Raw genomic sequence first — 13920 nt, 5'->3', positions numbered from 1 at the left:
TGAAGTGGTAAAGGAAAGCAGCGGAAGCTGAAAAGCTTCAAAAGAATGTACAACCTGATCAGAAGCTGGTTGAGAAGAAAATGCATGATCTCTTTAAAGAATTTACTTGTATGAGTATTCTCTTTTAGAAGTATGCCAGGAAGAGCAGGTAAGAAATTAAGATTCTAAGAGAAACAGAAACAAGTGAATCTTTGGTGGTGCAAGGTGAGGAAATGTGTAACTCAGAAGGAGTATTGGCAGAAAAGATGGTAAATGTTGAATTCATGGTGAGAGGACAGTGTTCCATTATATAAAGTGAGGTTGGAGAGTCTGGTGAGAAGTGGTGAGATACTGATAAGAGTAATAGGGAAATTCTCATTTCCAGAAATACTGTTTATACTTGGCAATGATATAGCTGAATCAGGTGGGAGAGATGTCTATTGTGGTCAAAAAGCCAGTGGAAAATCGGACAACTTAGGTGCTATATTAAGTATATGCTGGAATTTTCCCTGACTATGTGGTAACAAGGTCACAAAGCCACAGGTTGAAACAGGAGGCGATATCAAGGAGTAAAGAGAAGGAAGTTGAAATTCAATGATCAGAAATTTGATCAAATGGCTGAGAGAGAAACAAGAACAGGTGGAGGATAAAGTGGATAGCTTTAGTTCAGAGAAGCCAGCTGAATTACAACAAAAAGATGAAAAACTAAATCTAAAAACATACATGAAGAAGAATCTGAGTGTATACTAGAATGTTAACATCTTAAAAACAAAGTCTTTGAGTAGGAAGTGGAGACCATCACATATTCAGGCAGATGAAAAATGGGCAGAAGTTCATCAAGTTGTATTCACAGTGGGTTATATAAAGGAAGCGTTGTAAGTAGCATGTGAATTACTAGTAGGAGGTCATTTGGGAATAATCAAAACTCTAACCAAAACGCAAAAACATTTTTTTTGGCCGAGACTGCGAAAGGATGTGATTGACTTTTGAAGGACATGTCATACATGTCAGGAAAACTTCAGGAAGTGATAAAACTAACACCGTCAATACCCATTCATGCATTTGAGGAAGCTTTTACAAGAATCTGGGATGTGTGCCTAAAATAAGCAACGGGAATCAACAATGGATGTGTCTACTAGTTTTCCAGAAGCCTTTTCATTGCACAATATCCTGGTTAAAAAGACTGTAGAAGAGTTACTCAATGTTTCTACTAGATATGGACTACCCACAGAAATACAATTTGATCAAGGGGCAAATTTTGGTTAAAAATTTTTCGAGGAAGTGATGGATATCCTAGGAATAAAACAATTCAAATCCATTGTGTACTGTCCAGAATCACGGGGAGTATTAGAACAGAGGCATCATACTTTAAAGACTATGTTGAGGACTTATAGTCAAGATTATCCAGAGAACTGCAATTAAGTAATTAGGGATGCAATTCATGAATCAACTAAAATCAATCCATTTGAATTAGCTTTTGTATATGCAGTGAGAGGACCACTGAAATTAACTAAGGAGAAATTGATTAGTCAGAGTTCAGAGACTGTACATTTGGACTGTGTGCCAAATTTTAGGGAGAGATTAACTGGAGCAGGTGAGTTAGCTAGACAGCATTTAAAAGTAGCACAGCATGAGATGAAACAGGAAGCATACAGGTAATCAAAAATTCGCAATTTTGCTCGATAAAGTATTTGTGTTACTACCAGTAGTAGGTGAGCCTTCAAAGTCAAGGTATAGTGGGCATTATCAAATCAAAAGAAAATTGATCGGGTGAATTATTTAATTAGAATGCCACATGGAAAGAAATCTCACAGAGTGTATCATATGAATATGCTCAATAAGCAAAAGGAAAATAACTAATTGTTGAAGAACCAAGTTCAGATGATCCTAAATCGGGCATTCCTCAAATTAAACCAGACAATAAAGAAGTTCTCAAAAATTGAGATAAATTATTCAGTTACCCACAAAAAAAACATTGAAATGACCTGAAAGAGTAATATGAGAGATACATGGCAATATGCTGGAAGCACTAGTCTAATTACACATGATGTAGATATAGGAAATGCTGATCCAATCAAGCAACATCCTTATAATCTTAGCCCTCTGAAGTTGGCACAAGTTCAAAAAGAGATTGAAAGCATGCTCAGAGTTCACATAATAAAAGTGAACTGCAGTGAATGAAGCTCACCCATAATCACAGTGCCAAAATCAGATCACACCCAATGGTTATGTGTAGACTATTGCAAAGTCAATGCAGATACAAAATTTGATTCATATCCTATTCTATGTATGTAAGACTGTATTGAGAAGGTGGGGCAAGCAACTTGTATTTCAAAGTTGGACTTACTTAGAGGATACTGTCAGTTAGCTTTCTTCGAAAGTGTGATGGAATGTTTGGCTTTCATGACACCAAATGGTCTATACCAGTTTAAAGTCATGCTGTATGGTATGAAGAATGCATCAGCAACATTTCAATAACTAACCAATAATGTCTTTCTGAGATTACCAATTGTGGGGTGTACATGGACAATCTGGAGATTTTTAGTCACACATGGAAGGAACATTTGGAGCACATATTCGATTGACTTCGAGATGCAGGCTTGGTGATAAACCTGGCTAAGAGTGAATTTGCAAAAGCCCTCGTTAAATTTCTTGGCCATATTATTGGAAAGGGATAAATGGCCCCATGGGATATAAAAACAAAGTTTATTGGGTAGTTTCCCATTCTATCGATGAAAAGGGAAGTACTAAGATTCCTGGGACTGCGTGGTTTTAATTAGGAATCCCTACCAAATTTTAGCAGTATCATTGCTCCACTGACTGACCTGTTGAAGAAGTGCAAAAAATGTCAGTGGACAGAAAAGTGTCAGTAGGTATTTGATAATCTAAAAGCTGTATTAATCACTGTCCCACTGTTAGCCGTACCTAATTACACGAAACCAGTCAAAGTGGCTATTGATGTGAGTGATGTGGGTGTTGGTGCTGCACTCGTGCAAGACAACGATGATAAAATAGAAAGACTTATGGGGTATTTTTCCAAAAATCTGGATATTCATCATCAGAAATATTCTGCAACTGAGATGGAGAATTTGATGTTGGTGTTGATGTTGCAAAATTTCAACATTTATGTTGCTAGTAATGTGTCTGAGACAATATCAGAACTCCTTAAAGTTTGTTGGAAAAACTTAAAGATAAAAATACCAGGCTATTTACGTGGAGATTATTATTGCAGGAATTCAATTTGAAAACTATACATGTGGCAGGACAAGAGAACATAAATGCTGACGTGTTGTCTCAGCTTTGATGAAGGAAGGAGAAGGCTTTTGGTGATGAGAAAAATGTACTGGAATGGTCTGTAGTAGTGCATGTTTGCATGCTTAGAGTCAATGTAACATAGATATTGTCATGTATTAATATCATAAAACTAAAGGCTTTTAATAACAAAGTCATCTTTGTATATTGATGGATTTTTTTTAAGATGGGACACGTGATGACATTATGGGTTTAAGTGTTTTTTAATATATGAATAGAGGTTGAGACAGAGTTGTAGAGCTATCTGCTTCAATCCAATCAGGTAAACAGCTTGCGAGGATTTGTAGGGATTCTTTCAAAGTTGGAACAATAGAAGCAGCATGAATGAGTGGAATTGAGCTTCCACAGAACCAAGATTTTCATTTAACTTTCAGTAGCTGTTAGGGTTTGGAAGCCGCTATACACCTTTCCCTGTTACAGCAAAATGCTTGACTTCTTGCTGTCTCTTAGAATTTTCTCTTGATATTCTTTCCTCCTGGGCTGGAGAATCATTGCATGTGAGGCAATCTATTTTACTGACTTTGCCTCTGCCATTGGTGTGTTTATAGATGTTACTATCTTGAAACAGCTAATCAGTTGCAGTTAATATATATATTAACTTGTTAAGTATTTTGATAGTTAGTTAAGGTAATTTTTTAAATTCTTATTTTGTCTGTATTGTAACTATAGTGTAAGAAGAAAAAGTGTTTTGCTTCAAGCCTGGTAGTTTGACCAATTGAATTGCATCTGGAACACAATTTCTTATGCAGGTCTTTAAAAATAACAAAAAGTTGAGGGGTCTAGACTATCTTTGCAATATATTTTGAGGGAATTTGGTCTGGTCTGTAACTTCCTGCTATAGGATGGATGTTATTAAACCGAAGGGTAAATAAAAGTTTTTCAAGAATGTTACCAAGACTGGAGAGTTTGAGTTGTATGAAGAAGTTGAATAGTCTGGGACTTTTTTCCCTGGAGCGTAGGAAGGTAATGGTTGACCTTATAGATGTTTATAGAATCACCAGTGGCATAGATAAGGTGAATAGCCAAGGTCTTTACCCTACATTAGGAAAGTCCTCAAAACTAGAGGGCACAGGCTTAAGGTGAGAGGAAAAAGGTTTAAATGGACCCCAGAGGCAACATTTTCACATAGAAGGTGGTGTATATATGGAATGAGCTGCCAGAAGAAGTGTTAGAAATGAGTACAATTACAATATTTAAAAGACATTTGGACAGGTAGATCGATACAAAAGGTTCAGAGGGATACGGGCCAAATGTTGGCAAATGGGACTTGTTCGGTTTAGGAAACCTGGTTGGCACAAAATGGACCAAAGAATCTGTTTCCATGCTGTATTACTCAATGACATTACTTAGCTAACATTCTAAAATTAGATTTGAACACTATACAAGGAAAAAGCTGTATACATTTAGGAATTGAAATATCTGATTGATTTTACAAATTCTGACATTGCCATTAGTTCCGATTACTTATCCTGAAGAGCATTAGGGAAATCTAGGAAATGACACACACAGAACTGATCTGCCATTGTACAAATTTTCAATTAACTCACTGCAATGGTGGTAAAAGCTTTCTAATATTAGACTAGATTTGATATTAATTCATTAGGAAAGCTTTAGTATTTCTAAAGAAAGGACATATTTTGTTGAAGATTTTCATCAGAACAGTTTACAAGAATACAAATTTAGTAGGAAGCAAATGTTTACACTGCTTGTGAGGAATACTAATTATTTGGCAAGTGCACTCTGCCTTACAGTGGCTCTGCCAGGCAGAAAGTATAAGTTAATGATGCTTGACAGTTAACTGCCAGGCTTTAAAAAATAAACAAAATTGTAAACTGGGGACATGCAGTGCTACTCCCATCATGGTAAATGATAGAATACAGTCAAAAATCTAATTATGGCCAGGAAACTGTCGCCATTTGTTATAAAATAAATTTTAAAATATATAATTAATCGGGTATGAGCTTTGCTGGTTGGGCCAGCATTTATTAACCCTCCCTATGTACCCTTGAGAAACTGATGATGAGCTGCAGTTGAATTAATTTGCTGTAGGAACACTCACACTTCCATTAAAGAGGGACTTCTATCTATTTGATCCAGCAATGTCATTTTCAAGTCAAGATGGTGAGTGGGTTGGAGAGGAACTTGTATGTGGTGGTGTTTCCACATATCTGCTGCCCTTTCCATCTAGATAGCAGTGGTCATCAGTTTGCAAGGTACTGTCTAAGGCACCTTAGTGAATTCCTGAGTGCATCCTGTAGATGACATATCCTGCTGCTATTGAATGTCAGCGAAGGGAGTGAATGTTGTGGATGCAGCGCCAATTAAGTTGGCGATTTTGTCTTGGATGGTGTCAAGCTTTTTCAGTGTTGTTGAAGCTTACTCCAGGAGAGTTGGGAGTAATCCATCACACACCCAACTTGTGCCTTATAGATGGTGGACAGTCTCTGGGGAGAGGGATATTGAGTTACCCACTGCAAAATTCTTACCATCTTACCTGTTCTTGTATCCTCAGTACCTACATGGCTAGTCCAGTTCAGTGTCCCGTCATTAGATTTACTAATGCCCTTTAGTGGAAGTGCCACACTGGTGTGCAAATAGATAAGTTGAGCTGGGACCCCTCAATGTTGACTCTCGATTCCATGAAGTCTAATAGTATCAGATCAAATATAGTAAAGCAAAATAACAATGCCTCTCCCAAACAGAATCCTTTTGTTAACATATACTCCCCTCTTATGCAGTATAAATATCAGTTTTCCCTTTGAATTTGTATGTGTGCATTGTCCTGATGAGTGTGAGATGAAAATCTTCAATAAAATGTGTTTCAGTGATTCTCAAGTTCTGTACTGACAAACAACTACAAGGAAAGATTTGTTATTGCTATATTAATACCAGTAAACAAATAATGTCATTACGTTATTTAAGAATGGAAATCCCCTCCCATACTTAAAGAAAAATAGTATGCCTGCTGTAATACTGAATCTACAATCCAGGAAGCTTCTGTGTTCAATCCTTCATTTGTAAATAGGATGGTGATAGTCTCAGCAGCAGTAAGGAAGTCTACCTCCCCCACGGTCCACACCAGTATTCTATGAAAAGCAAAAATCAATCCTAGTTTCCATGTCTGATGATGAACTGCTATCAAATCTTGGCTAGCATACATGTATGGAAAAAATGAGGTCAGAATCATGCTACAGTTTTATTCTCCAAAGCTGAATATCACATCAATATTTTCTGGCAAGATTTGTGCATTAAAGTTTGATTTTTTAGGTTATATGGTAAATTAGTAAAAATAAAAACATTTAGGAGAGAAGGAGGAGAGTGAAAACAAATAACCATTACCTATGGTTAAACCAGATGAAACCTGCATGGACCTTATCTGCATGCATATTAATAAATGTTTTTGTCTGGGGCATTCCTGGTATACCATTAGGCATTATGGAATGTCATACGAGATATTTTGCCAACACTCAACTTTCTACCAATTAGGCACTATCTTTCTGTTGAATCCATGTTTAGACTCCTTATGGCCTGCAATGCAGGATTGGAAGCTAAATGACAGAATGGGAGAAAAATTCAACTTTGTGCATGGTCGAGCAGAACTACTTCATTTATATCTACTCATAGGTAAAAATATGTTTTTAATATTGATTTTTCTGCTGTTTTAATACAACTAAACCAATCTAATTAAAGTTAAATGGTCATGCTATATTACATTAATCAGCTTCATATTACAATACCATCTTTCAAAAGTCATGTTATACTCACCTGGCCACTATTGGCAAAGTCTTCAGCTGTTAGAGATGGATCAAGCCTCAATGCCAGACCAAAATCACACAACACACATTCCCTCTTGTTTTTAACCAGAATGTTTGTGCTTTTAATATCTCTGTGAGATATAGGAATCTTTGGGGTGCCACATGCAGTATAGTCACTGTGAAGGTGAGCAACCCCATTTACAAGGGATCCTGTCATCATATACATGTCTGTCCAGGTCAGAATGTGATTGGTGAGGAAATCTTGTAGATTTCCCACACTATGATAAGCTGTAATGAGCCAGTATTGCTTTTCCATTCCTCTTACTCTTTCCTCTGCGGTGAGAAACTGGAGCACACTCTCATGTTTGAGATCGACGTCCGAGAAGATCTGTTTTTCAGTTCTCCACGATGGATATTCTTCACAAGGAAAGATTTTCACTGCAACAGTTTCATATTGCCCTGAAGCACTATGTTTGAGCTTTGCTCTCCAGACTTCTGCAAATCTACCTTTTCCAACAATGCCATCCAGTTCGATTGGTAGCAGTTCATTATTGTGATTGATGTTGTTGGCACATGTTGCACTGATGTCAGACTGACCATCATCAATTGAGACAGTGCATTTTCCATCATACTCTCCAGGTTTTCTAATGTCAGTCCTCGTGAGGCTTTGGTGCTCTCTCTGTTTCTGAGGCCACTCCTTGGTCACTTTCCTCTGTTGACGAGTGCGAAAGAGATAAAATGCCATTGTTATCGTGAAAGCAATCAGGGTAGGTGGGAGTAGGCTCAACACTGCCACAGGAATTACCTCGTTTTTTTGTGATATTGGATATTCTGGAAAAAAAATGTCGTTAAGATAAAATATAGCCTCCCATAACAGGAATATTGAATCATTGTACTATGAAATAGATACTTTACAAATAACCCAGAATAAAAACCAATCTGAATTAAAAGCATTTGAGTAGGTGATGTAGGGCAATCACAAACAGAAGGACATACAGCATTAAACATAGGGCAGACATTTATGGTCCTCCATCAATAAGCTCCCTTAGCACTGCACCTCCCTCTCTGCTTATACTGAACTGTGCAATTTTATCCATGAAAGGCAGCAAGAAATGGTTAATGTGACATGGCCCCCTTGTCCAAGTTGAAACCCATAAACATTCAGTTACCGATTGTAGCCACATCAGTGGCCACTGCTGTTCCAGGTTAGAAATTACCAGCTAAGTGTAGTGAGTGGAACCAGATTGACCTCGTCAACTATGAAGTTCTTGATTGGGGTTGTTAACTTGGGTCAATCAGAGAAGTTCTAGCTGACCAATAATAACCAGCAGATTAGAGTTTCTTCTTCAGATTAGAGTGGACTAACTCTGACCTGGCTGGCCACAGCCAGGGTAGTGATGCACTAGTGAATTGAAGGTAACTTGGCGACAAGACCTGGCCTCTCGGCCACTATTTTAGTGTGTGGGCCCCAGACTGAGCCCTAGTATATGGACTGGGCCTCTGTTTGTGGGCCAACAGATGAACATGTAGGCCGACAGCTGCGTGTGTGGACCAACAGATGTACACGTGGACCAATAGCTGTGCATGCAGACCGACATTTGCATTTAGGCTGACAGTGTGTGTGAGGACTGAAAGATGTGTTTGTAGGTCGACAGCTCAATGTGTAGGCTAACAGTCTAGTGTGTAGGCCAAAGGCTTTGTATGTGACGTTAGGGGAATTGAGCTTCAAACCCCAGGCTTCACTTGAAAGCATTGCAATGTATTTTTACTTTAGAGCAAAATGAACTGAAACAAACTTTCTTCTAGAAAGAATGCAATAATTTGCATTGTCATTTTCTCTGTATAACTTGAATCGTATTTAATGAATTGTAAACTATTTATCCAAGGATTTCTTTGATCTTAGTTTGTAGCTGCAAATGTCAAACAAATTACCAGGAGATTAGAATCTCCTCAATTGAGTGGACTCAGTCTGAGCTAGCTGGCCACAGTTAATATCCTGTGTATAAGTAAATAAAGGGTGACTTGGTGATGGGATACCAGCCGCTGTGCAGTTACTATCATGGTAAAAGGAGAAAACAAGTCGTGCCTGATGAGAATTAGCATTTCTGGCAGGTAATCCTTCTCACTACTTGCAGATCCACATTTTCAGTTACGAGAGGTTTAACTTTCCCTGACGCACCAGACACTAAAACGTTCCAAGAGTTGACGGAGTTGGTAAAGGAATATCACACCCCAAACCTCCTCTAATTCTGAGACACTGTCGGTTTCATACTGCCGTTACAGAATTGGGGGAATCTGTATCAAGATTTTTGATGAGGTTGCAATGATTTTTTTGGGTTAACACTGAATGGGATGCTGAAAGGCCGTTTGGCATGTGGGATTAATGATGTAGCCATGCAGAAGCGCCTACTAGCTGAAGACCAACTGGATTTCAAACAGGCACTGCAACAGGCTTCATCATCAGAAAATGTGGAAAGTGGAGCATGGGAGCTACAGGGTATCCCAATGGAAGTGGACTCCCTCACCTGTCACCCTTCAGTATAGGCAATGGCAGAGCCTCAGGCAGGGCATATCCTAAACAGGAAGACCCTAGGCCAGCCCAGAGCAGAACACAACAACAAAGCCAAGCCTCAGCCAAGTAGCTAAATGGCTCTTCAGGACCTGGGCTGGCAAGCTATCATAGGTGCTGCCGGTATGTGGACTCGAGTCAACAAAGGAGTCCTACAAGGCCTGACTTGAGCAAGAAAACACTGTAGGCCGGTATCCAGAAAAACATTCACCCTGGACAGTACCCCTACATGTGGGCTAGAGCAATTCAGTTGCTTAGTGATGTCCGAGTGGCAACCGATTAAAAGTAATGTTTGGTTAAATGGTCACCCAGCTTCCATAGAGGTTGATAGTGGTGCAGCTGTATTTGTGGTTGCAGAATCTGTCTTTAACAAGATTCGCTGAGGACTCCAACCCTTAAGTTTGCACAAGACCTCAGCTAGACCAAGAACATACACAAGGGAACCATTGGCGATTAAGGGTACGATTTCGGTCCTGATCTCTTATGAGAAGCAGTAAGTGCAGTTAACACTGATGGTAGTAAAAGGCTTAGGCCCAAGCCTATTGGGGCAGGATTGGTTGTGAAAGATTAATTTGGATTGTGTCAGTATTTCTTGATTATAAAATGGCTGCCTCATTGAAATCCTAGCAATATACCCAGGAGTATTTCAGGACTATCAAACGTGTCAAAGCCAATTACATGTTGACGAGGAAGCATATCTGAGAATTTACAAGATACACTCAGTGCCATATTGGCAAAAGTAAAGGAAAAAATAGGAGGCTGGAGAGTAAAGAAATCATCAATTCCGCAGTTTGCGGAATGAGCAGTACTAGTTGTTCCAATTATGAAGCCTGATGGTTCAGTTTGCCTTTGTGGGGATTTGAAGCAAACAGCAAACTGCTTCTTGCAGCTGGATAAATAGCTGATCTTGTGCACAGACAATTTGTACAGAAAGTTGGTGGTGGGGGATGGAGCGCTATCATTCACAAATATGGCCATGAGCCATAGTGTGTGGAGTTGGAAGAACACAAGCAGGCCAGGCGGCATCAAAGGAGCAGGAAAGCTGACATTTCAGGTCGAAACATCAGCTTACCTACTCCTCTGATGCCGCCTGGCCTGTTGTGTTCCTTCAGCTCCACACTGTCTTACCTCAGACTCCAGCTTCGGCAGTTCTTACTATCTCTGGCCATGTAGCAAGCCTACTTGCAATTGTGATTGGATGTTGAGTCCCAGAAGTACACCACAATTAATACCCATAAGGTTTTACATCAATATACAAGACTGCCTTCCAGGGTATCATCAACCTGTGCCTTCTTCCAGCAGACCATGGAGAACGCTTTACAAGGGATACACCAGATTGACATTTACCTGGATGATGTACTAATAACAGGATAGTCCTATAAAGAGCAGTTGGAAAACTTGGACAATGTGCTTAAACGTTTCTCCCAGGTGAGCGTATGCCTTACAAGAGAAAAATGTGAGTTCCAGGTACCCCAGTAACCTGCCTAGGTTGTAGAGTTGACAAAATCAGGTTATACATGTTGGAGGACAAAGTTACTGTAATCAAAGATGCCCTGGCTCCCATGTCTGTATTGGAGCTTAGGTCTTTCCTTGGGTTAGTGAATTATTACAGAAAATTCATACATAACCTGGCCTCCACCTTGGCACCCTTACACCTGCTGTTGAAAAAGGGTCAACCTTCGAAATGGTTGCATTGCCAAGATGTAGCCTTGAGCCTATTGTTATGTAAGGTGTTGGCTCACGATGATCCAAAGTGAGGTAGTGCTGACATGTGATTCCTCCCTGAATGGTATTGGCATTGTGTTGGCTCACTGGTGACCCAACAGAGAGGAACGCCCAATAGTGTTTACTTCCTGGGCCTTGGCTGATGCTGAATGCAAGTGTGCCCAAAGAGAGAAGGAAGGTTTAGCAGTCATCTGTGGTGTGAGGAACTTCCACCTGTACCTTTATGGATGGGAATTTGTCATAGTAACAGATCACAAACCCCTGCTAGGGCTACAGAAGGAAGACAAGGCAGTGTCGCTCATAGCTTCTGGTAGAATTCAGTGTTGGGCCCTTATTCTCAGCATGTACAAGCTAGAACGCCATTCAGGAAGCAAAGTGGCGAATGTGCATGCCTTGAGCCACTTCCCATTGACAGATACTCCTCCAGTGGTGCCTCCTTTGGAAGCCCCCGTTTTGGTTTTAAACTTCCAGGATACCCTTCTAGTAACTACTGATAATATCTGACCGTGGACACAAAAAGATCCTGTCCTCGTGAAACTAAAACAGCTGGTGATAATGAGGGAAGCAGAAGGGACATTGCAACACTAATTGAAACATTTCTGGACTCTGTGAGACCAGAGCACCAAAGAGGATGGCATATTACTGTGGGGAACCAGAGTGATTACCCCGGGTACAGTCATTGCCAGATACCGGCTGAGCCCCACCAGGGTCATCCAGGGGTTTCCAAGATGAAGACGCTAACAAGAAGCTATGTCTGGTGACCCAGTTCAGGTGCCGACATAGTTGCATTGGTGGGACAGTGCCTAGAGTACAAACAAGGACAAAAACTGCCACCAGCAGTACCCCCACATTCATGGGAAGGCCAGGTAAACCATGGACTCTGTTGCATGTTGACTTATGCTGGTCCTTTTATGGGCTCAGTGTGGCTGGTCATTGTGGATGCCCTTTCAAAGTGGTTGAACATGCTATAAGTTCATTCAGCAAACTCAGGGATGATGATTGGGAAGCTGTGAGCATTGTTTGCCATGCATATACTCTTGGATGTATTCTTCACAGACAATGGGACATCATTTACCAGCAAGGAATTTGAATATTTCCTGAAGTCAAATGACATTTGGCACATATGGTTAGCTCCATACAATCCATCGCCCAATGGTCTAGTGGAAAGAGCTGTCGAAACATTGAAGGTAGGCGTAAAGAAGCAGCCTACAGTGTCAACTGTTACCAAATTATCCCGGTTCCTGTTCAATTTTACAACCACCCCACACACAACAGGGTTAGCTCCAGCAGAGTTACTGATTGGAGGAAGACACCACACCAGGTTAAACCTGATATTCTCAGACCTGTAGGGGTGGGGGTGAAATGGCAGCAAGAAAGCCAATGATGGCCACATGCCTCCTGTAAGCAAGAGACACAATTTAATTTTGTGGATGAAATTTGGTACCAGAACTATAGGAACGGCTTTATAGGGATACAAGGCAAGGTTGATGTGAGGTCATGTCCCGTGACTTCCAAAGTTTGAGTAGATGATATAGTCCTGAACAAACATGTGGATCACCTGAAAGCTGTTATCTCACAAACAAGGCAGGAGCAAAGCATACTTGGCCCCTTACAGCAGCCAGAAGTCCCATCAGAAATTGTAGGTTCTACCCCTCCATTCAGCTTCAAGGAAACCTCAGAGTCTGAGGTGGATGCAGCCTCGATACAGTTACAGCCAGAAGAAGAGAAGGAAACTCTTTCAAGATGCTGCAGATTGCATTGGGCAGGTGACGGTCTGGTACATGCCACCCGTGTCATTGTCCAAATCAGCGGAGCTGGACCTGGGGCAAAAATGTCACAGGAAAAGTGACAAGTGAAAGATCAGGCCTACATCCCTGGATTTAGTGGGGGAGGGATGTTGTGATCAGAACCATGTTGACTATGAGGCTCTTGATTGGAAAACCTTGGCCTACCAAAATAGCCAGGAGGTTAGAATCTCCTCAGTTGAGAACTGGGGCCGAGCTGGTTGGCCACAGTCAGTATACTATGTACTAGTAAATAAGGGGTGACTTGATGATGGGATATTGGCCTCTTTGCAGTTATTTCAGTGCTGACAGTAGAAACGCAGGACCTGCGTAAAAGTATATATAACCAAGAGATTAGAATCTCCTCACTTAAATGAACTAACTCTGAGCTGGCTGGCCACAGCCGATGTACTGTGCACATGTAAATAAAGGGTGACTTGGAGACAGGATACTGGCCTCTGTGCAGTTACGTTACTAAGAAAGGAAAAGTACTAACTCCACTGTAGGTAAGAATAATTTTGGACTGATTCCAGGACTATTGAAAATCAGTTTAAAGAACAGTTAATCTAATATGTGGTAGTGGGACTTAGTGATTTTGCCAAAAATAATGAGCAATATTTGGTTGTTGAACGTGTACATTATTTGCAAACAAAGTATGTTTAAAATGCTTTTAGTTCTTTTGTTGCAGTAAATGTTTTAACATAAAATCTTGATATTCACATTACTCCATTCAGCTTTTAATTAAGAGATTTTTGTTTGGAAAAATTTATTGGTCTTTACAGGGATCTTTACAAAC

At 40.2% G+C, this 13920-nt stretch overlaps 1 protein-coding gene across 1 annotated transcript in view; it reads right to left on the bottom strand.

Moving 5' to 3' along the window:
• Positions 1–13920, bottom strand: part of tgfbr2l (transforming growth factor beta receptor-like) — a 100141-nt gene that overhangs the window by 25585 nt on the left and 60636 nt on the right. The window contains exon 4 of the mRNA XM_048534701.2: positions 7057–7877. Within this exon, the coding sequence (XP_048390658.1) occupies positions 7057–7877 (821 nt within the window). The remainder of the gene's footprint in view (positions 1–7056; positions 7878–13920) is intronic.

This window comes from Stegostoma tigrinum, chromosome 7 (genome assembly GCF_030684315.1).
Source record: "Stegostoma tigrinum isolate sSteTig4 chromosome 7, sSteTig4.hap1, whole genome shotgun sequence".
Taxonomy (NCBI): domain Eukaryota; kingdom Metazoa; phylum Chordata; class Chondrichthyes; order Orectolobiformes; family Stegostomatidae; genus Stegostoma; species Stegostoma tigrinum.
This window is presented reverse-complemented; position numbering and strand designations above follow the sequence as displayed.